Source organism: Fusarium venenatum (genome assembly GCF_020744135.1).
Source record: "Fusarium venenatum strain MPI-CAGE-CH-0201 chromosome Unknown EDB82scaffold_3, whole genome shotgun sequence".
Classification (NCBI taxonomy): domain Eukaryota; kingdom Fungi; phylum Ascomycota; class Sordariomycetes; order Hypocreales; family Nectriaceae; genus Fusarium; species Fusarium venenatum.
This window is the reverse complement of record NW_027072131.1, coordinates 788587-812133: the sequence shown is the minus strand read 5'-3', so window position 1 is coordinate 812133 and position 23547 is coordinate 788587. Positions and strand designations below refer to the sequence as shown.

Genomic DNA, 23547 nt, shown 5'->3' with positions numbered 1-23547 from the left:
TCCGTAGAACCATCATGAGGCTCGTTCACAAGACTCGGCATCAGTTGGGTATACCAGATAGAGAAGCTGTCGGGTGCCTTGCATCGGGGATCAGCACTACCCATGTGGCATCCATCCAACACTTTTGACCAGAGCTTATGCTTAATCTCCACCATTACATTCCTCCAGAACCCTTATTCTGTCAAAGCGAAACTGCATTCCATTCTCACCAAAGCATTGCGCCCCGTCCATTAATTTACATTAGCGACCTTGTTCCTTTCCGCCACCGCATAGAATCCCACTGTTGTGTCTCAGCCCGCCCAACCGCGCGCGACTATCGTTAGATAAGCGCTTAGCTAATTAAAGATTCGCAGTAGGGATGATCTTCAAAGCTACAGTTTCTTGTTGATGAGAGCTCCGTAGTGGCGGTTATCGAAGCCATTCAGAGCTGATGCCAGGGATGGACAGCAGGTTTTGGTCCAAAGAAGAACAAAATATTCTAATCTATAATTGATTCATGCTATAGGCATATTTTTCTTGATTTTCTTTCCATCGGATGAAAGAGATCATGTCAGCCAACAATTTCCACGTAAGGCCCCCTGTTTCAAAACACCATCTCCACTTCCCGCCGCACCACCAAACGGCATTCCATTGAAATGTGAAATAATCATGCCTTTGCCGCCCGACAATATGCACCATACATCATTTTGGTGCCGACAAACCTAGCTATAGTTGCATTGAAAGGTCGACATGTGGGCATAGTAATAGTATACATGGCGGTATCAAGTCAAGTTGAGAATATACTCCGAGACAGATACCTACGTAGCAGATCAGGTGAATATGCTCTGGAAGAAACATCTGGATCAGGTAAACATATTAATTCAGGGTGGTCATTTATGCGATCCTGCACTGCACCTTCTGTTTCCGAATCTTTTTTAGCTTTTTCCCTCACATGATCGACATCTACTCCTCATCACACGCTTCATGTTTCACTCCGCATCCCACATCCCGCATTTCGATGTTGATGCGCATTCCCGTCATCTCCTTCGGTTTCACGACCCCATGCCTGCAACCACTTTAAACCTCAATCTTGTGAAACGATATGGTGAAAGATCAGATATGATATACACACAAAAAGTTCAATTTATTAATCATTAAAACTCCAGACTCATTCAAATGTGATCAAATCGCTAATCAACGCTGTTGGCGATCATCCCTTTGGGGTAATCAATCGCCGAATCTCAAATGTGCTCCGTGAGGGCACACATGCACCATGTCTCCAACATGCCACCAATGCTATAAGCTGCCATGAAAAAAAACAGTCTAATCAAGTAGGCCCTCCCAATCATAAGTCGTTACAGCCAGTTCGAGTTCGTCTGGCCCATTATTATCGATACCCTGTATACCTCATTGCTTGGGTAGGTAGAAAAGTTGGCCTCCTAAATCGTAGGGTATAAAAATAAACAGCCAAAGTCTGGCACAAGCAGCATAAGCTGACAAACCCATTTCGTCCCTTATATTCTACTCTGAGGCTGCTGGGCTCAGATGAATCCTCCGTTCAGCTCAACTGGTTTGACACTTTCAATGTTCTGGATCCCTTCGACATCAGCACCGAAATCCATAATCAAGATCTTGGGGTCTTGCCCGGTGCTGACAATACGTCGGTAATCACTCTTTGCGCTCAGAACCCAACTTGCGTGCCATTTGGGGAAATCGAGCAGCTGATGTCCAGTCTCCATATCCCACACCTTGATGTCGGTGTCGTAGCTTCCACTGACCAGTCGACCACTCACACTGTCAATGTGAAGGCTGCGAACTAGGTTCTCGTGGGCACGCATCTCTCGGAGACACTCGCCGGTGTTGGCATCCCAAATACGGATCACCTTGTCGTTACCGGCAGATGCAATGTACCGGCCATCCTCGGAGAATTGAGAACAGGCCAGGCCCTTGGTGTGCCCAGTAAATTCGCGAATGTTCTTGCCCGTCTCAATGTTCCACAACTTGACGCGGAAATCTCCCGAGCAGGACACGATGGTGTTGCCTCGCATCTGTACTGCATTGACGGGGCCGTTGTGACCTCGAAGCTGCTTGATCAAGTCACCCGTGTTGCGGTCCCAGACGCAAATGGTAAAGTCCTTGCTGCAGGTCACGATATGCTTGTCGTCGAAAGCGAGATCGAGAACGGCCGCTGTGTGATGTCGAAGCCGGCGGATGGGTTCATACCCAGCACGCACGTCATAAACAATGCAGGTAGAGTCAGAAGATCCAGTAACGAGAATTTCGTCGTCGTACTGAAGGCACAGAATAGACGCCATGTGATAAGTCGGGAAAGACCTGATGGCAGGTACAGAAAAGTTTGTCTTGTCATTCTCAGACGAACCAGAAGCAAAATGAGTAGGCTGGTCCTCCTCGTCGTAGAGAACATCGGACTCATTGATGACCTCGTGAGGTCCAATGACAAGACTGCACTGAAGGGTGTGCATGTCCCAAATACGGATAGTCTTGTCGCGGGAACCAGTGATGATTTTATGCCTGTCAAAGTCAGTATAAGCCAAAATGAAGATGGGGATTTTAACTTACTCGTCAAACTGAAGGCAATAGATACTATCTTTGTGCCCATTCAGATAGACAGGTCTGGCTTGGCCAGTCTTCCATCGCTGGTTCAGCTCCTGCTTAACACGGTATATTTCTCTCCAGTCGTTGACAGGCGAAACAGCAGGTACTCCGAGGCCACTTCCGGGCACGACAGGCTCACTAGTCGCATAGGTGGTGGTTGTTTCTCGAAGGCAAGACTCGCGCCAAATGTGTTGGTTACTCACAATCTTGTTCCAGCTCTTGCACACCACAGCAGCCTTGGTAAGGGCAGCAGCATCAAGATTCGCGAGAACATGAATGGCGAGCTCAGCAGGGAGTCTGGAGATGAAGTCGATTGTGCTAATAGCAGTGTTCTGCTCCGTCTCGTTTTCTTCGGACTCGACACCGGGAAGAGTCACGGTAATTCCGATACCGCTCTCACGATCGTTGCTTTCGTCGTTGGTTCTGGGGTTCAACCACATGTTGGCAAGACCTTGGCGGTACTCGTTCTGCATAGCAGCCGATGCCTTGGCAGCAGCTCCAGAGTTGGTGGGAATGACGGGCGGCTCGCCACCAAAGCCAGGAATAGGCAGTTGAGAAGGGTTCTCGTGGTAGGTCTCACGGTGCAAGTCGAAGCCGTAAATGGATCGTGAGCGTCGCATGGTAGCTTGTCGAAGTCGATTCCAAGTCGAATGCGCACCGGTGTAAGAGGTGGTAGGTCGGCTGGAGTCGACGGTCTCTTCTGTGTCCTCGACAATAGAAGATCGACGGTGGACCATGCGGTTGATGGAGAGCGAGGCACGTCGGAACATGCCCTTGATCTGTTTACCAGGGGTGTGGTGGTGATGTTGATTTGAATCGTGCATGTCGTCTTCGGGGTCGTCGATAGCGAGATCGGTAAAATGTCGAGATAAATTTTGTGAATGAGTATGAGAATGAGAATGATCGTGTCCGAAAGCAAATGACTTGGGTCGTCGCCATGGCATAGAAAGGCTCATGCTGCGATTCCGCTGGGGCTGTGTGTGGATGGTGCCTGCTTCGCTGGCAGTGTGTGACTTGGCTGTTGAGCCTTCGGCTAAGGTAGACGACTCGGATGGAGATTCCATCTTCGCTTCCTGAGCCCAGTCGTTGACGGAAAAGGTGCGCTTGGACATGTTTGTAGTTTTAGATCGATTATTCTAAGTATTTAAGGATCGTGTGTTTGGTATAGACGAATAACGGCGATAGAAAAGGAGTGTCGGATATCGACTCGAACCAGTCGATCAATGGTATTTGCGAGCTGAATTGTGCCCGTCCAAGTTATAGATTAAAGTCGAGGTTTGTTTACTGTTGACGGTCGCAAAGGCGGTCGCGGTTCTCTAATCCGTAGCCTTGCTTTTGGGTCCGGTAGTTCGGTTAGGTTGGGTTGCAACGGGTAGTGGTCGTGATAACCAGTTTTTTGAACCCGCTGTTTCTGTTTTAATCTTGAAATAAGAAGAAGAAAGAACAGTAGGGAGAAAAGAAAAGGAATGAGAATGTATGTGAGGGAGAGACTTTCTTGAAGGGTCAAGAAAAAACGTTGCAGCGATTAGCAATCCCGGTTCAGATAATCAACAAGACAAGGAACATGGAACAAGGGGGAGGATAAAGGTGAGGCGGGTAGAAATTAGTAGGTAATTTTTTATCTTTAAAACTCAACACAACAACAACTCTTTTGATTCGTCGTAATTGAATTTTCTAGTTTTCCATGGCGAGTCAGAAGAAGGGGATGATCAGGGGAATGGAAGAATGAGGATGCATGTACATGCCCAAGTATCCCTTAACAGGCACTGGTACAAATCTCAGGCTAGAGGCGTTACAGGTGGACTCTTGACAGTGATGTCAGGCAGCTCAGCTCCATCTCGTTGGGTCATGCTCCAGGCGTTCTCTTGCGCCATCTTCAGCACAAAAAGAAACTAGCGTTGCCTCCAGAAGAAGCAATGGAATGCGGGAAGAGGCCAGTTTCTTGGATCCAAGGCGGAGGTGGACCTAGTCCCAGTTTTCTCGGAGGCCGCGATAGACTTGTCTTCTCTTCTCTCGGTCCGGCGTTTATTAGAATGAGTAAAGAGACAAGTTCCCAATACCAACGTCACTAAATTGACAATTTGTTTGTTACACTGAAGCGGTGAAAGAATGGTCTCTTGAACCAACAACGCTGTGTCTATCCGCCCCATCCAAAAGAAACTGGGGGAGGAGAACTCTATGGCAATGGTTTGGCTAGATCATAATCGGCTTCTTTATTTCCGGGTCTAGATGAAATCTCTCAAAAGTCATGAAAGACACTTGTGTATACGTACCCTGGACTTTGCGAGTCAATACACCGCTGTATTCTCCGATCCCATGACAGTTATTATTTCTTTCCTTCAGGTTCGCCCTCTTTCAGTTCCAAGAGTCTGTGTAACACAGTTTCACCATCAACAGCGTTACAACACATCCACAAAGTCCAGGGTCCTTCAATCAACAATACCCCAATCAAACTCCCCCCAAACATACCCCGGATTTTACTGGGCTCCATTTACCGGCTGACTCTAACTTGCAGGGGTCAAACCAATTTGCTTTCAGGGCCCTAATCAACTTGTGCCAGAACTAAGTAGCCACAGAGGTATTTTGTTGTGCCGTGCCATTAACTTACTGGTCGTAGAAGATCTGTGTTTTCGTTCATGTACTTCTAGAATCCAAGAAGGAAAAAGTCTGATTGCTAGAGGAAGGGATCGACGGTTGTTGGGTAGGTTTGGAGGCGACTCGAAATGAGAGTCGGAGAGACCGATACCGGATGAAGTCGTAGAAGCACCACCGATATCATCCAGCACATTGCGACAACACACGGGACAAATGAGACAAAATGGCATGCATACAAGTTATTCCGTTGCATTCACATGGTACATAAATGCAGTGGGCTGTTGACGATCGTAATGTGATTGATGGCTGATGTTACAGTAGTGATCCAACAAGTGATCATTCCGAGGCTGTCATGTCTGGTACGACACTCAACACCGCGTTTATCATGTCCCTAACAAACTGGACTATCGGTTAAATGACAAAGAAAGAGGCATGAACCAACAAAAAAGAAGACGATACAACTGCAAAAACAGTCAATGCTGCTCTACTCCCCTGGAAGACAACATCGGTAGCCATCTCATCAACATTCGAACGCAAGACCAAAAAGCGAAGAAAGGTTGTTTACCAACATGGTATACTAAGGACTTTATACCACCAGACTATCGAAAGGTGACAGTTATGAATGTAGCTACTTCGCTGATTGCTAGTGTTTTGTATGGGTATATAATGGTTGGTGCCTGGAGGTTGGTGCGGCGAGCCAGACATGGTCTAACGTAAGCTGGGTGGTAAAGGGAAAACCAGGAACAGGGGTTGGGGTAACAAAGGAACCGCTCTGCTGCGATGTAAAACACAAAGAAGGCATAAGAAACAAGTCATGATGAACATTTTCATTTACAAAAACAATACAAAAAAAGAGCGCCAAGTGGAAAACATGGGATTCGAACTCACAAGACGTAAGACACAAAAAGCGAAGGCGCCTTTAAGGCGCAACTGAGACACTACAATTGTTTCGTTTTGTTATCAGTAGCTACTTCGCTGATAGAAGAGCCTGTTATTTTGCTATAAGTAGGTATGGGCAGAGGGTGGCAGAGTTCTGTGTATGAAGTTAAACAAGCCTGAGGTGGGTACAGCCCAGAGTGTTGCCTGAACACACTGGCAGCCAAAGACACAGAGAGCAGAGAAGTGATATTCACGCAAATTAGGTCAACATTGAGGTCCCACTGATAGTAGCCTCTTTTATCAGTGTGATACAATATCGGCGCGTGGGTCGATACCTTGGGATACTGTACTTTCGGGAGTCACTAAGCACCCAGCGACATCAACCGACAGGTTCATTACCCGACAACGCAAGAAAAAACACAGGCAGCAACACTGAATAGAATACAATACGTAAGTTTAAATACGACCACGAACAAATAGCAACCCCTTCCGCTAGGAACGTGCCCGCAATGCCTTGTTTATGGCGTACCGATGACTTACACCACGAGACAATCTACCAAGAGTCCAGAATTGAGGTTCGAATCAGTTCCATATCGAAGCAATCATCACATAGCAACCAGATGAAGTTTGTCGGACTAAAAAATAGAAAAGGCAGAACGTATGGATGGCTCTCGTCGGCTTGGACTCGAATTTGGAAGAAATGGCAAAAACAAGGAGTGGTCCAGTGGGTGAGGGAGGTTTTTAGGTTCGGTTTTTTAAGAGATTTGTAGGTTCTAGGAGCGGATACCACTAGACCACTCCTCGTCAAAGGGTATAGAGATAAGTTGGTATATAAACCTTGGGCTGGACGGAATCTAGATAAGTCAGTATATGAAGCGTAGGTAGGCCATGGTCTTGTTGAAGGGTGAAAGAGTGACTCAATGCGTGAAATGTGGCGCGTCTCAACAACCCGTGGCATCAGCCCATGAGTCACCAAGACACAATTTTGGGTCAACCACTGCAATACCCCATCGCAAGACCAACACTGCGCCTGTGACATTGTTCCCGTATGAGTATGGGAGTTCACTGTCAGCGGCAATCGCGATGCCGACGATGTGTCTTGCGCCGAAGCCCCTGAAAGGGGGTCAACATGATCGGAAAGCCATCGAATCGTATGCGATGAATGTACGTGGTTTCATTTCATGGTGCGAATGCCATCAACAAAAAGCAGACGTCTCCAAAATGGCAGACAAGAACCCATGAGCCATCAAGACACCATGTTGCGTCAAGTGTTGAGATACCCCGTTGTGTAGAATACAAGCTGCGTCCATGGGATTGAGAATGCCATTGTCGGAGAGGCGGCGTGTCTAAAATGGCAAAAAGATTAAGCCAGGCCAGGACTCGAACAAACAAAAAGCAAGGAGGGTGCAGTGGGGGTGAGAGTATTTATATGGCCGGACTTTAAGTTTGTAGGTTTTTTCGCTTTTTGTAGCAGATGTGGTATTCCCCACTGCACCACTCCTCGCCGATAATACACAAAGTTATTTTGACATATAAAGGGTAGCAGTGCAGTCTCACCCCGAAGCACGTTCTGCACCATCGCACAAGACATCCAACAGCCCCTGTGACATCTGATTGACAAGAGATTCTGGCATCACGGACGTCCTTTGGGATTGTCGTACATCTCGCAGGATGACCCAAGTCCTCTGAAGCGTGGCGGCAGTAGGGAGACTGTTGTGGTGCCAGACGCTGGTGTGGCTGTACAGTCGCAGGGCAAAAAGATTGCCATGGATGGACTTGAACCTGGAAATTACAAAAACGAAGAGCAGTCGGTTCGATCCGCCATGAATGGCCAGAAGGCAAGGTAACAAGAAGATAAAAAATACATAAAAATAGTGAAGGATGATCCTGCAGCTTTCTTCTTCTTATCCATCTTTTCCTGCTGTTGGTCTGCTCTTTTGTTGCTGTTATTCTGCTCTTCTCTTCTCTCGCTGTTGACCTGCTCTTTCTGGTTTGTGTTGGGAGTTATTCGTGTACCGTTAGACCACCCTTCGCTGTTGTTGAATATATGGACACTTATTTCGATAAATAAGGGTACAGTCCAAGGCATAAGGTTCTGGTGATGTTGTCATGCGATTGCCACGGTTCGAATCCACCGAGGATGGCCAGAATTCCGAAAGAGCAAAAAAAAAACCTGCAGTATGTAACGTAAAAAGAAAAGTGGGAAGGGTGTCCAGCGGTTGTTTTTTCTGAATCTCCTTCTTTCCTGCTGTTGTCCTGCTCTTTCTTGCTGTTGTCCTGCTCTTTCATCGCAGTTATTCTGCTCTTCCTGTAGGGGTTGAATGGGAGCCGTGTGTCATTTACTCTGAGAGTTGACCGCTAGACCACCCTTGCTGGTGTGATTGTTGAGGATATACTAAGTTATTCCAATACTTAAAGGTACAGCCAAGGTTCCAAGGCCACCACCACATGACTCACATCTGTTCAAATCCACCAAGATGTATCCTAGGAAAGAAGACTGAGCATCCACTGAGATGCACACATCCCAGAAAGAAAAAGGGCATCATCCACTAAGATGTGTTCCAGAAGAGAAAAGAGGTCATTAATAGGATTGACCCAAAAGAAAAGAGAGGTCATCAATGGAATTGATCCCAAAGAAATGAGAGGCATCCACTGAGAAGAGTGCCAGACATAGATACCAGTACAAAAGAGAGAAAAAAGGGAGCCCAGGATGATCTAGTGGTGTTTGCTGTTTGTTTCTCCTCCATTTCTTTCTTATTTGTTTTCCGCTCTTTCTTTTTTTTTCTTTCTTTTTTTCTGAATGTGGGTATGGTTTTTTTTCTTCTGGGATCTACTGTTCGATTGCCCTTATTGCTGTTATCCTGCTCTTTCTGTGTGTGGGTGGGCTTTTTTTTTCTTTCCGTTTTAGCTTTTGGTTTTTTGGTTGAGGAATTTTCTACCGCTAGACCACCCCGAGCTGAAGTGGTTGTTGAAGGTATAGAATGCTATTCCGGTATAAGAAGGTATCGAGGAACGTGACGTGTGGGAAAAGGTTGATGCGTGGGACGTGTGCGGTCGAAGTCGGCGTGAACAATAAAGTCTCGTGGGTTCGTCGGGGATATCGGCGTCGGGCACTGGCTAGGTAACAGGCGATTTGAGCCACGGAGACACGCAATTTTTTTGGGGGAATTCCACAATCACTTGATTATGTTCAAAAGGCTCAAAACAATCGCCATGATGTGCCGTCGCATGCACTTGTTCAGAATGGTGACAGGACGAAGTTGAATGTCATTTCACCCCGCGCTACGCAATAGTTCTCTGCGCTAAAACGGAACCTCTTTTCCCCGTCACCGAGCGAATCGAATCCACTGTCGATCTCTTAGCTCAGGGCTTCTGTTCCTTGGCGGCAGCCCACTATTAGCGTCTGTCCAGTACAATACGTAGACGTCATTGCGTGTCCATAGCATCGTCGAAAAACACCAAGGCCATTCCAGCGCCACCTATCTCTCTTTTCCCTCCCTCTTCACCACTCATTAAGCTCTTCCAATGCTCTAGAAATACTCATCGCTATAATTCGCTTCGCTTGCGCCTAATTTTATAATGGTCACCACTCGTCGCGCTGCAAAGGCAGCCCCTGAAGAGAACATTGCAACCATGGACTCTACCACACGAACTACGACGCCACGCACCTCGCCCTTCCTCCCGACACCCCTTGAAAGGGCCGGGCTTGTCGTCTTCCCAGCGATGCTTATCTTTGGCACTATATTCTCCATCATCTCACCCCAGACACGCGCTGCTCCCTACGATCACGTCACGCAATCGCATCTGCAAGACCCAAGCTTTTCGCCAAGCTACTTTGCGCGCAAGTCCAATCTGTTCAACGTCTTGTTCGTCAAGAGAGGTTGGGCCTGGATTACCGCTGCCTTCTTTGCCTTTGTGTTCAGCCATCCCAGTACTGCAAATCTGGAACGACGTGCCCGGGCTATCTTCCGATGGTTTGCTGTTACGTGCATGTGGTTTCTTGTTACGCAGTGGTGTTTTGGTCCTGCTTTGATCGATCGAGGTTTCCGATGGACAGGTGGTCGCTGCGAGCTCGCTAGAAGGGAGGTCGAGTTTGGCGTCGACAGTGTCGCGGACAAGGTCACAGCTGTGGCATGCAAGGCTGCCGGTGGAAAGTGGAAGGGCGGTCATGACATATCGGGTCATGTCTTCCTCCTCACTCTCGGCACCGCATTCCTCATGCAGGAAGTCGGCTGGGCTGTCTTGAGGTGGTCTGGAAAACGAAACGAGGAGCGATGTGTCGTCATGTCTGATGGAGCACTCAAGAGCGTCAATGTCGAGGCTGATCATGCTACAGGTGAAGGCGCGGCACAGCCTGCACTTGGACTTGGTGGCAAGTTTGCCGTTGGAGTCATGGGACTTAGCTCTTGGATGCTCCTCATGACAGCTATCTACTTTCATACCTGGTTTGAGAAGGTGAGTCGAACCTTGTCGTTTCTTTGATCAATGCTAATGCTGAACAGTTTACTGGACTCTTGACCGCCGGTACAGCCTTTTACATTGTGTATATGGTCCCTCGGTTCGTGCCTAGTGTGAGACAGATTGTTGGTCTTCCTGGCATATAATTGATACGGCACCCATGAGTTATGTAGTGATGAGTGATGGGGTAGGGTCATAGATGTAAGATAGAGTCAATTATATAATTCTTAACAATGTTTAATTGCTCAATAGACATAGGGAATTTATTTCTGTAGGAGTGTGACTAGCTAACTCGAGAGACCAAATGCAACATCTTGCTCTCCCAACAGGCCGCTAGTATTCGTTGTTGATTCATAACTCGTGCTCTTCGTGGCAACATGCATTAGCCCTTCATCGCCTTCGTCTGGCAGGCGACTTGGTCTTCTTGAACTCATCCTTGATCTCATCCAAGAGACCATCCACGGTCAAGACATCAACAGCAACACCCGCAAGACTCTTAGCCACCATGAGAGCCTTCTCGAAAGCAGCTTTGCTTCCAGCAGCAACTTCAAACGGTGCAGTGTGAGGGCCGTTCTTGGGCACAGTTCCATTCTCAAAGGTGATCTGGAACATGGGAGAGATTGTCGGGAAGTCTTGGCTGATGTTTCCCTGGTCCGTCGAACCGCCAGGCTCCCTCAGCTTGTCGACGTCAGCGTCGGGGAGATCACCACCAAGTTCCTCGAACCATCGCGTATAAGTAGCAGCAAGACCGTCGTTGCTGTTCATGGTGGCATAGCCGTACGGGCGCATGGTAAAGTTCATCTTTGCTCCTGTTCCAATGGCTCCGGCTTTGAAGCAGTTGTACACGCGGTCAGAGAGCTCCTCCAATTGCTCTTCGTTGGCGGATCGCAGCTGATAACTTCCCGAGGCTTCGGCTGGGATGACGTTAATACGGCTTCCGGCTGAGTGGATTATGCCATGGACACGATCCGACGTTCGCATTTGCTGGCGCATGTATGACAAAGCGCTGTTGGCAAGGAGAAGAGCGTCTTGAGCGTTGATACCCTCCCAAGGTCCGGCTGCAGCATGGGCTTCGCGACCTGTGTACTCAACGTCGAAGCGATCTGTCGACTGAGCGAGCATGTACGGAGTATCAGGGCCATTGCTGGGGTGGGATATCAGAGAGATGTCAATCTTGGCGTCTTTAAAGACACCAGCCTCAAGCATCTTGACTTTTCCACCGAGGGACTCCTCAGCTGGTGTCCCAAAGAGAATAACCTTTCCGCCAAGCTTCTCTTCTCGCATTATCTCAGCCGCAGCTAAAGCTCCACCAAGCGAAGCCGTCGCGATCAAGTTATGACCGCATGCATGACCAAGGCCCTCAAGAGCATCATACTCGGCGTTGAAGCTCACGACGGGGCCATCGCCCGAGCCTTCAAAGACGGCCATAAAAGCAGTATCGATTCCACCGACGGTGTCTGTGACTTTCCATCCCTTCTGCTTCTTCATATATGTTGTGAGAAGCTTATGGGCTTTGAACTCTTTGTACCCGAGTTCAGGGTTATCGTGGATGTTCTTGTTGATTGACCAGAGCTCTTTGTCCAGAGAGTCAACATATTTGGAGACTGTGTCTGCGTATGGACTTGCAGCGTTCTTCTTTTGCCGAGGTGTGAGGGAAGTTTGGGATGCTGATACTGGGGTTCCGAGCAATGCTAGACCATAGACAAAGGCAGCAAGGCCTTTTGCCTGAGGGATGTAGACCATGATGACCAAATTGAGGCTGTTTCTAGTACAGCACAATCTCAAGTCAATGGTTTGGTCCCGACACTGGTCCGGATGACAACTCACAGGTCATCTACGAGCGGATCGACCTATTTTATACATATTCCATTGTCCAAGATTCGTGATACTGATAAGATCGGCAAAGTCGAGATATGAGTGATTATCTTGCGAGCTCAATCTAGGACCTAGAATTGTTGTCCGAGACTCCACATTGTCAATCCCCCGCCCAAAACCTCAAAGCTACCTTCCTAGCTGGGATATAGATCAAGGCAATCTTTAGAGTTATTAGCTAGCAGTTTCTTGGTGATATCTTTCACCCCGCTCTAAACCCTGGTTCAACTACGAGATCTTGATGCCGTACCATGACTGGTTTGTCAAAGTGCCAAGATACATGCCCAAGTTCTCGTTTGAACGACTGGGTTCTGTTATCTTTATTGCCGTGAGTGAAAGCCGGTCATTTGTTATCCGCGGAGTAGTCTTGACCGCTGTTTGTGTTATGTGTGGTAAGATTACTTATGTCAATATCTTGAGTGAAATATCCAGTCATGAGACATTTAAATAGAGAAGCTTATGAGACGTTTATATATCATCCACTTAGTAGTGTCCCAAGGAGACAGTGATCCTTTATCTGAAGCATCGTCTCTTCTTCACATATAAATACATACAACTTCATTGTCTTTTTTTTTCTTACTCAAAATCGAAGCCCAACCCTTTTTAGCCTGCTCGAGATTTCCAACTATTACCAAGAACATATATACAGACGCACGTCTATATGTATATAGTGTGCTAGACCCTATGAAAATTTAATACTTCTCGATATACCTGCCTCTGAACTACATAGTTGGTCCATCTATGTAGGTCAAAAGCTCAACAGTCTATGACAACAATATGGTCATCTCACAACAAATGGTTTTCGTCAAGATGGCATCTCCTCTCATGGCTGGATAGATGGGGTATACAAGAGGAACCAAAGTCTTGTTACAGCTCAGGTTGCACGTCCCGATACTTGGTGTTACCCAAGTATATGCAGTCAAAGACTTTCTAATATATTTGAAGCCTCTCCTGCAAGTGATATATGTATGCATGACTGTGCATGTATGCACATTCGCCGAATTCCGAGATATATCAGTGAACTACCCGTCTTATCCGATATCACAGGGACCAAGTTACATTTCTGTCGTTGTGAAACATCGCCTAACAAAGCATGCTTATAGATTGCCCGCACACCAAGCTTAAATCCATGCTTCTCATCATACCGACGAATGTCCGTTGAAATAAGCAGCCAGGTTACCTATCCAGTATAGAAGGCTGAGTAATCTCAAGTGCCGAAGTCCCGTCGGCTCCTGGAAACCAAGCCGCCAAGCGATCTCTCGGGCCGTCCTTACGGGGCCTAAGCGTGGCCTGGAGTAAATGCTATTGGTACAATTGCAACCATCCACAGTCAGCAACAACAAAACTTGGATCTACCAAACAACGACAACTTGATTTTTTCGTATGTCCGAGATTAGGCATACGCGGCTTTGTCCGCTTGATTAAATCTACTGACTTTGTGATACTACACAGAATGAGCGGAACTTTTGTTCAAGGTGCTAGTAACGACCAGGCCAAGGCCAGCCCTTTGTGCTGACATCACGACTTCGGCGAGCTCGGATTCAGGCAATCACTACGATGATCGTCTCGATAATCCGTGCGCCATCGTTTTTCGGTCCTGAACTCGGCAACAACCCATCATAACCAATCCTACAACGCCATTGGGAACATACCATGGCAAAGGGATGGCTCCTCAGAAATGACTATAAGTAGCAGTTCAGTACGTTTGTCATTTCTTTCCAAGCATCAAGCTCATATCATCAATCTCAGTGATCAGAGAACCAGCCTTCCCTCACCATGACACTTCGAAACGCTTTGTTCAAAGCCTTGCTGGCTTCTACCTCCATCTCTCAAAGTCTGGCTCGTCCTGCTCCCCAGTAAGTCCGCCCGGAACTTGACAATGTTATTCTACGATCTAACTTCATACCAACAGAATGGGAGACTATGGAGAGAACAAAGGTCCAGTAGGAGGAGTTGATCCCCCGACTCCGACTGTTACCTCAACAAGCGGTTCTCTGTATGGTGACTCGAGTCTATTAGGCGGCAACGCTCCTCTACCTGACCCCGACAAGTCTGATTCGGCCGTGGTCAAGGATCCAAAGCTCGTTAACGGACAAGAAGCAGATGCTAAGCTTGGACTGTATCTTGACTTTGACGGTGTTGATGTTCCTCAGCCAATCCGTGGCGGACTAGGTGCCACTGATCCTGGCCCTCGAACATATGAGTACGAGAAGCTCAACCCTGATCTGTATGCTCCTCCAGGCACAGATTCTGGAGATGTCCCGAATGCTATGTGGCCACTTGGCCTTTCTCACAATCGTCTTGGTAGCGAGCCTGGCGCTGGATGGGCGAGACAGCAGAACCAGGATGTGCTTCCCGCTGCAACCGCCATGGCCGGAGTTGACATGCGTCTTGCTCCCAATGCCTACCGCGAACTGCATTGGCATACTTCGGCTGAGTGGTCTCTTGTCACCAAAGGCTGCCTCCGTATTGCTGCCATGAACGAAGAAGGCAAGAGCTTTGTCGATGACCTTTGCGCAGGCGATGTCTGGTTCTTCCCTCCTGGTGTTCCTCACAGTCTCCAGGCCTTTGACGAAGGAGTCGAGTTTCTACTCGTATTCAACGATGGCCAATTCTCCGAGGATGAAACATTCCTGGTGTCTGAGACATTCCTACGAAACCCTGTTTCTGTTCTGGCCAAGAACTTCAAGACCGACACCTCTGCCTTTAAGAATATTCCAAAGGACCAGCTTTATGTAAGCAATCTACCCCGAACTATCTGATCCCATGCTAATGCACATTAAAGATCTTCAACGGAACTCCTGCGCCCAAGGATATTAAGGAGCAGACTGTGACAGGCTCAGCTGGCAAACTGGAAGGCAACGAGTCATACACGTACCATTGGTCTCAACAAAAGCCACACACCGTCCCCGGAGGTTCAGTCAAGATTATCGACCCTACAACATTCCCCATCGCCGAGGGCTTCTCAGCCGCTCTCGTGGTCGTACAACCCGGAGCAGTCCGCGAAATCCACTGGCACACAACCTCTGATGAATGGAGCTACTTTCTCCAGGGAAGCGGTCGTGTGACGGTATTTAAAGCACCCGAGTCGGCTCGTACCTTTGATTTCACAGCCGGAGGAGTGGGATACATCCCAGCTGCCAACAGTCACTATGTTGAGAACACCGGCGACACGGATTTGATTTTCCTCGAGGTTCTCCAGGCGCCCAAGTTCTCAGACATCTCTGTTGCGCAGTGGTTGGCTCTGACGCCGAGACAGGTTGTCAAGGATCATCTGCATGTTTCTGATGAGTTCCTGGATTTATTGCCAAAGGAGAAGGAGTTTATCAAGGTTGGAGACGTGAATATGACAGCCCTTGCGGGTGAAGGAGAGAACTAAGCATGGTTGGCTTCATTTGAGATGGTTTGGCAGACGAAGAGAGTATGGTGATTGAGTGTACAAGTTTAATCAAGTTGATATGAATCTTATAATCCAATAGAAGGAAACATTACATGATGACAAGTCGTTCAGGCCCTGGGGTCACTCTCCGGTGGCGCGGTGAGGCCAAGATAATGTAAATACTATATTCTTTAAGTGTCTAGCTGAAGATGATGCAACCCAGGTCTTCGTTAGGATCTGTAGACGCCCTTCTATGTGTCATATCAAATCCAGCTTGTCAGTCTTGGACATTCCGCTGGTTGAAATGCGTGGAAGTTCTGGTGGTAGAGTGGTTTATCGCAGCAGCCTTTTGGAACACCGACAATTATATCAAAGATTGCCATCCTCTGGAATACAATTGTAACTTTTGATTCGACTCTCTCAATAGTCGCTTCGGTCTTGGACTCAACAGTTGATAGCTTGTCCGTACCTTGTTGAGGTTCGTGTCATCACATCGGTCTAGGGTAGTTGGGGCTAAAAATCGCCAGACCAAATTGAAGTATATATTCGAGTATACTATAGTCACTTTGTCGCACGAAGAGATCACAGTTACCTTGTGTCATGAAAAAACCAAGTCCCAAGCCTTTTGTAGTAAAAAATGTTGTGCTGACTAAAGATTTGGTGATGTGATATTGATGGTGTTGAGGTGGTTGGGACCAAGCTAAAATACAGCCGCACGCAGGTTTCAGCTGTCACAATCATTTGACTTTAAAGGGTCGACCAGTCGGCATTGTTCCAGTATTGTAGCCGTTATCAGAAGTGTTTTGATGTTACAATATTTGTTTCACATATTAATACTGTTGATTAGCGTTGGTATCACTGTAGAGCTCAGTCGTTCATGAGCCAAACTCAACAGCTGGTAAAAAATGACTTATCTCTAGAATGAGTTCAGCCTAGGATATCGTCAAGGATGAGTTTATGTATCCGTATTCGGTGTGATAACATTTGTTGATCATGGCGCTTGCCCAAGACATTTCTGATAAAGCGGTGAGATAACCATGAGGGGAAACTTTTGGGGTTTGCTTTTTGGTGAGAAGACTAGCTAACCTCTCAATTTGCCTGCGGTCTGATTTCTGGCCATAACACAGATTTCCAGTAGATAATCAGCAGAATATATAATTATTGTGCCTATTTACTTGCGATGCTTGTCTTTAAATCGGTCTGTAGTTGAGAGTCAGGCAAGACAGTTGTTGACAAGGTTCTCGTTTCCCTATCTTTAGCGCTGTCGATGGAGCCACTTCCCATGAGCCCCAACCAATTGGGGGACTAGGTGACCTAGAGGGGGGAGGGACAGAGCATGGGTCAAAAAGTCCAAGTCACACAATTGATCTAATTTGCCACAAAAAGGAGAAGCGAGATAAACAATTTGAGGAGAAAACAAACAACAAGACCATAGCAACAAGGCAACGACGAAAACAAGAGATATTCAAGGTAACTACGTTACATATCTACTGACAGTCACAATTGAATGGACACCACAGTTTCAGTTATTTCGTAGCCTAAAGACAAACAACTGGTAGCCATAGCTCCAGAGCTTGGGTAGCTTAGCTCACCTTAGTTAGCTACCCCCATCAAAACATGGACACATATCCACATAATCGATTGGCAGACAATTAAACACGAGCTCTTCTTTTCCTACTGTACATTACACTACCATCATCCCCTGCTCTACTGTAAGACCCAGAAGCCCATAGCAACTGAAGCAGACAAGAGAAAAAAAAACGAAATTGCAATACCAAATATTCAATTATCCGACACCAAATAAGTGACCTCTTTCCATCCAATTATATGTACATAATCATGCCACTAGTACCTCTACCGCCTCTTTTCTTTCCTTCCCGTTCCTAACCCCCCCCTTTGTCTTTCCCCCCCTCCTTTCTCCTTCCCCAGGCACCGGAATTCTCCTTCATTTTACTTTTAGGCACCATTTTACGTGTGTTTTAAAGGAGACTTGTCTTTTCTTCTGCCTCATCTCACTGAACTGACTGTTTGGAGTTACCACACACACGCGACACGACACACACAACCAAAATCCCTTTAATCATATAACAGTCAAGATGCGTGAGATTGTAAGATTTATTCACCTTTGACTCTCTTTGTCATCATCCAAACTGACTTTTTCTCTCCAGGTCCACGTTCAGGTCGGCCAATGTGTAAGGGCGAACCCACCACCAAAAAAATTGCTTTGAGGGATATGTATTGAGTTGATGATTTTTTGCAGGGCAACCAAGTCGGTTCCAGCTTCTGGTAAGTATTTTTTATAAGCTTTTTAAGCTCAATTGAACCTTGAAAACCTTGAGCTAACCATATTTCCAGGTCTACCGTCTCCAAGGAGCACGGCATTGATGGCAGCGGCGCGTGAGTCAACAACGTCACCGACTTTATGCCTCACCTTTTTTCTGACCTCACTTTAGATACCACGGTACCAATGACCAGCAGCGTGAGCGTATCAACGTCTACTTTGCTGAGGTGAGTCCTAATTGCGATCGCTAACTCGCGATGCAAATTTCAATGTGAATTCTAACTCTCTCAGGGTGGCAACGACAAGTACGTCCCCCGTGCTGTTCTGGTCGATCTTGAGTCCGGCCCCCAGGATGCCATCCGCGCCGGTCCTCTTGGCCAGCTTTTCCGCCCCGACAACTACGTCGCCGGTGAGGCCAGTGCCGGAAACAACTGGGCCAAGGGTCATTACACCGAGGGTGCCGAGCTCGTTGAGGAGGCCATCGACGTTGTCCGTCGCGAGGTCGAGAACTGTGACCACCTTCAGGGCTTCCAGCTGACGCACTCTCTGGGTGGTGGTACCGGTTCCGGTATGGGTACCCTTCTTCTGTCCAAGATCCGTGAGGAGTTCCCTGATCGCATGATGGCCACCTTTTCCGTCATGCCCTCGCCCAAGGTTTCCGATACCGTTGTCGAACCTTACAACGCCACTTTGTCTCTTAACCAGCTCGTCGAGAACTCTGACGAGACTTTCTGTATCGACAACGAGGCTCTGTACGATATCTACGAGAGGACCCTCAAGATCGCCGACCCTTCGTACGCCGATCTCAACTACCTGATTTCCACCGTCATGGCCGGTGTGACGACATGTTTCCGATTCCCTGGACAGCTCAACTCGGATCTGCGAAAGCTCGCTGTTAACATGATTCCTTTCCCCCGACTTCACTTCTTCATGGTCGGATTTGCCCCTCTGACTGGTCGCAACATGAAGACCTTTTCGCACGTTACTGTGCCCGGTCTCGCTCAGCAGATTTTCGACAACAAGAACATCATGGCCGCTGCTGATTTCCGCAATGGACGATACCTCGCTTGTTCCGCCATCTTGTGAGTTTTAAAACTGTCGAAATTTCAAAAAGAGTTACTAACAAAATTCCCAGCCGTGGTCGTCTCTCAACAAAGGAGATCGAGGACCAGATGCTCAAGGTTCAGACCAAGAACTCCGAGTACTTTGTCGACTGGATCCCCAACAACGTCCAAACTTCCGTCTGTTCCGTGCCTCCCCGCGGCCTCGACATGTCCGCCACTTTCGTCGGCAACTCTACCGCCGTCCAGGAGATCTTCAAGCGTGTCGACGACCAGTTCTCAGCCATGTTCCGACGCAAGGCTTTCTTGCATTGGTACACAAGCGAGGGTATGGACGAGATGGAATTCACCGAAGCCCAGTCCAACTTGCACGACTTGGTTTCCGAGTACCAGCAATACCAAGACGCCGACATTGACGACGAGGCTGAGGAGTACGAGGAGGGTGAGCCCGAGGAGTACGAGGGTTGAATATTGGTTGGGAACGTTGGTTAACATCATGACTATCTGGTTTATATCCTCACTACCCCAAAATGTTTCTCATCCCCTTCTTCGTTATACACACATTTAAAACAGAAATTGGTTCATTAGGCCCAACTAAATTGGCCATATTAATATCAGGCGTGTTTTCAGAGCACGATTTCTAAAGACTCTTTCCAAAACGGGTTCCCAATCTTTAATAATTCACTAAGACTACTTTATTATTTATGCTCAACATACATATTCTCAAAGCTAATCATCTTCCACTCTCCAGTTTCGGTGTTGAGGGTAAAGTTGGTGTGAGTGATTTCTCCATAACGAAGGGCACCAGACTCAGCACGGCCGCCAGCAACAGGTCGCTTCAAATGGTTCTCACCAGAGACGACAGTAAAGTTGGCCAAGGGGATGTCCCACGAGTTGCGAGAAGCGACAGAAGGAGAACCTGAAGAGATTAGTGCTAGTTCGAGATATTCAAGTTGAAAACTCACCATAGAATCGAGATGACACCTGCTTAGAGTTGACATCCAGAATAAAGTAACCGCGGTAGTAACCCTCCTGCCATTGTAGCTCGGGGTTCTTAACAATTCGGGATCGAGCGGCTTTACCAGCGGCGGGCTCGATTGGACCGTCGATACCACTAGAACTGACGGCAGTTCCAGCAAACTCAACTCCAATGCTTCCAGCGCCGGTCTTGTTGTCGTATTCCTTTGTTCCCAGCGAGACAAGGTCAGAGACCTGCAGTATGTTAGTCAAAGCCAAACAGCGTATTGTCAGACGTACCCAGTTCTGGTGACTGTCACCAGCGAGGAACACGTTGTTGCTGATGTCGTTGTTGTACAAATGCTCGAGGGTTCGGTTTCGGTTTGCGACATAGCCCTACAAGAGTTAAAGACAGGGAACAAGACCTGCATTGTAGTTTGACTCACACTCCAATTGTCACCAGAAAGAATTTCACCAGAACCATAATTCTCAGTGATACGCGAAAAGATGATTTGGTTGCCAATGATTCGCCACGCGGCACCTCGCTCCTTGGACTCGCTCAAAGATCTGTAAAACCAATTCTCTTGACGACTTCCCATGAGAGTTCGACTGGGATCATCTCTAATCATGTCGATATATTTATCGTTCCAGTCGAGTGAGGTGATACTCCGGTCATAGTTTCGTGTGTCGAGAATGATAAGGTCGAGGAGCTTGCCCATTTTGAAGGATCTCCATACTCGGAGACCATCGTCCAAATCGGTTTGGCTGTAACAAACATTAGTGACACTCGAGCACAACGAGCAGAGGGTAGCATACCGAATAGGCATCCACTCAAAGTAAGCTCGTACAGCGTTCACCTTCCGGGTATCGACGCTGATTTTCTTTCCAATTTTCAGAAAAGAGTCCTCTGTATTGTTGAGGCCAGAGAAACCATCCCTGTAACCGTTGTTTGCAAATTCTTCATCTTGGTTAGTTTGCTTCCCCTTAGCAGAGTGCTCAACATACCGTGGTCGTCCCAAGTTGGGATCCAAGCAAAATCTTTGGACAGAAGCTGGAGATCTGGGTCGGTGCGGTACTACAGTATATGTGAGAGTCTGACTTGACATCGTGATTGCCCGAAGAGCATACCTGTCCATGGCGAGTCCGGTAGTCGTGAAGTGTAAAGATCTCGTTGGTAGGATTGCTGGCTCTTTCGCCATCTGCCCCATACTCGTAGATATAATCTCCCAAATGAATGACATAGTCGTGCTCATCCTTTCTAGCAGCGTTTCCATAAGCGTTGAAGTAACCATTGGCTGCGCTGGTCAGCGAATTTCAAACTTGCGAGACGACGGGTAATACTCACGATAGTTACTGCAAGAGAAAACCGCAAAGCTTAAATCGGAAACGTTGTCATCCGCAGTAGGAGCAGTCTTTGTACGACCGACAGGGCTTTTATTGTCAGAGTTGCAGACGGAAAACTGATAGTAATAAGTGGTAAGAGGCTCTAAGCCATCAGCTTCAACCTGGGGGAGTTAGCCTTGCTCAATAGAGCCATACTTTGGTCCTCACCTTGATAGTATAATCGATATCAGATGTAGTGTAGGCTCGACCATTAGCTACCGACTTTACTTGATCTCCAGAGGGCTTAGAGTCAAAGACGTTCCATTCCACGCAGATAGGATGGGGATCGGCCTTGATGTACTTTTCAATCTCGTGGTTGTATAGTCCAGCAGTACCGTCGACGGCTTTGGTGCTAAAGCTGGAATTAAGAGAAGGGGCGATACGAGTCCATAGGATAACACTTTCAGGCCAGGGATCTCCGGAAGCGACACCGTGAGTGAAGTTGAGTTCGGAGACGTTGTAGGGTGTGTTGCCGCGTTTCAAGGAACGGCGCTTGATTAGAGGAACGTTCATGCCAAGTCGATCATGACGACGAGACGGACTAGCATAGTTCAAATTGCCATCAAACTCGGCCATGACAGCCGCAGCCAAAAGGCCACCGGTACAAAGGAGCGCAGCAGTCTTCATGTTGAGTTTGGTGAAACCGTTGACAAAGAAGGTTGGAACCATTTGCGTATCCGTCTCGTCTGCTTTTAAACATGAGCCGTTGCCATCTAAACCCCGCGCTCGTCATTAGTATGCAAGTTTCCATAGAGAAACCGTTATCAACAGCCAACAAACTAACCAAGCTTGCACACGTTCCATGCAGTCTATTGCATCGCCGTTGGTGTTCCCCATCCGTGGCACCCTGTGCAACTGGGCCCTGGCATCTGCGCTGACGAAAGAGGTGGAGATGTGACGTTGTGAGCGACCAGCTGGAAAGATAGGAATTGTAAGCATCGAATGTTAGAGTCGATTGCAATCCACGTGCGTGTTCGGAAGTTCTTATCGTCGAGAAGATGCAAGTAACACCGTGGTGTTGTTCCCCACGCTCATTGGTTGTGTGACTGATACAAGGAGCTACGAAATTAACTCGCCCAAGAAGCTTGATAAGTGGCATAAACTGATTCACTAGTTAGTTAGTAGTCGTTAAATAAATATCTCAGTCCTCAAGCAATCGACTTTTCTGATGCTCCAAGCACTCTCTGGCGAGTCTATGTCATTAATCCACACTTGAGTTAGGTAGACTCAGGTACCATAAAAGTTGGTCGCCAGAAGCATAAGAGACGAAATTAGCAGGCCCAACTTATGCCACTTAGACTACAATTCTGAGGCTATTTATTCTTCGACTATATTACCTTCCACAATGATCGCCACGAACAATACTTCCAACATCTTGTTGGTTTAGAGACCTTTGCTTTGCGGGGGTTAACTATACTTCTGACAGGCGAACCTGAGGCTGAAGTCGCAGGTGGAACTGGTAGACCTGAAGTCACGACGAATTATCTAGTAAAAACTGGTAACTATCCAAATCTATCTCTATCGCCTTTTCCTGTTACGCTGACAAAGACACAGTTGCCGAAAAGCTGGGAATGTGCCGTGTTATCATGAGCATCGACGAATTGGGCAACGGCAACGAAGCCGAAGCTATTCTAAGACTGGCCCTTCATCTGTCGGAGAGATGGGGAGCAATCTTTTCTCTTGATTTAAACAACTTGGATAGCGGCCACGTTGCCTCCGTTGTCTCTCGACTGCTCGGTGATTACCGCGGAATCGTGTTCTTGTTGGCCAACCAAGTCTCCCAAGTCAATCCAACTTTTGCCCCTAGAATCAATGATACTTTGGGCTTCAATCAACTATCTTAAATAGTGGTTTGTTTTATTAGTGGCCTCACAACCTGACAGTTGGTATAGAAATAAGAAATCACTACCTACTGCCCAAGTCTCATGGCCCCAAGTCCCTAAGCACCCTAAGGAATCTGGTCTAAGTAGTTATAAGATGACCTACTGTTTTGTCGCTTGCTCACAGAGACCAATTTTTCTACTGTACCCGGACCCTGAGGCTAACCCCTGCTGCGTGTCAATACGATACAGCCAGTCAAAGAGGCC

The 23547-nt window shown here is 47.5% G+C and overlaps 6 protein-coding genes across 6 annotated transcripts; 3 read left to right on the top strand and 3 right to left on the bottom strand.

Moving 5' to 3' along the window:
- Window positions 1-1328: 1328 nt before the first annotated feature.
- Window positions 1329-4097, bottom strand: EDB82DRAFT_206398 (WD40-repeat-containing domain protein). Its single transcript, XM_025726455.2, has 2 exons — window positions 2560-4097; window positions 1329-2511 (listed from the first exon to the last, which is right to left on the bottom strand). Exons 1-2 carry the CDS (start codon window positions 3705-3707, stop codon window positions 1521-1523), a joined length of 2139 nt encoding a protein of 712 aa, XP_025581020.1. The 5' UTR covers window positions 3708-4097; the 3' UTR covers window positions 1329-1520.
- Window positions 4098-9477: 5380 nt separating this feature from the next.
- Window positions 9478-10762, top strand: EDB82DRAFT_503263 (inositol phospholipid synthesis and fat-storage-inducing TM-domain-containing protein). The gene is made up of 2 exons (XM_025726450.2): window positions 9478-10524; window positions 10572-10762. Exons 1-2 carry the CDS (start codon window positions 9649-9651, stop codon window positions 10671-10673), a joined length of 978 nt encoding a protein of 325 aa, XP_025581015.1. The 5' UTR covers window positions 9478-9648; the 3' UTR covers window positions 10674-10762.
- EDB82DRAFT_503262 (uncharacterized protein) lies at window positions 10763-12617 on the bottom strand. Its single transcript, XM_025726449.2, has one exon. It carries the CDS (start codon window positions 12268-12270, stop codon window positions 10918-10920), a length of 1353 nt encoding a protein of 450 aa, XP_025581014.1. The 5' UTR covers window positions 12271-12617; the 3' UTR covers window positions 10763-10917.
- Window positions 12618-13736: 1119 nt separating this feature from the next.
- Window positions 13737-15951, top strand: EDB82DRAFT_503259 (RmlC-like cupin domain-containing protein). The gene is made up of 4 exons (XM_025726448.2): window positions 13737-14098; window positions 14149-14255; window positions 14312-15134; window positions 15185-15951. Exons 2-4 carry the CDS (start codon window positions 14176-14178, stop codon window positions 15776-15778), a joined length of 1497 nt encoding a protein of 498 aa, XP_025581013.1. The 5' UTR covers window positions 13737-14098; window positions 14149-14175; the 3' UTR covers window positions 15779-15951.
- A 1626-nt stretch (window positions 15952-17577) lies between these two features.
- On the top strand, window positions 17578-20083 carry EDB82DRAFT_503257 (beta-tubulin 2). Its single transcript, XM_025726447.2, has 7 exons — window positions 17578-17886; window positions 17947-17970; window positions 18039-18064; window positions 18134-18175; window positions 18232-18286; window positions 18351-19141; window positions 19195-20083. Exons 1-7 carry the CDS (start codon window positions 17875-17877, stop codon window positions 19586-19588), a joined length of 1344 nt encoding a protein of 447 aa, XP_025581012.1. The 5' UTR covers window positions 17578-17874; the 3' UTR covers window positions 19589-20083.
- Window positions 19819-22087, bottom strand: EDB82DRAFT_463069 (PhoD-like phosphatase-domain-containing protein; the record flags this gene model as incomplete). The annotated part of the gene is made up of 9 exons (XM_025726446.1): window positions 19819-20039; window positions 20086-20332; window positions 20378-20473; window positions 20524-20842; window positions 20894-21035; window positions 21083-21152; window positions 21206-21372; window positions 21423-21582; window positions 21629-22087. 9 exons carry the CDS (start codon window positions 22085-22087, stop codon window positions 19819-19821), a joined length of 1881 nt encoding a protein of 626 aa, XP_025581011.1.
- Window positions 22088-23547: the final 1460 nt, after the last annotated feature.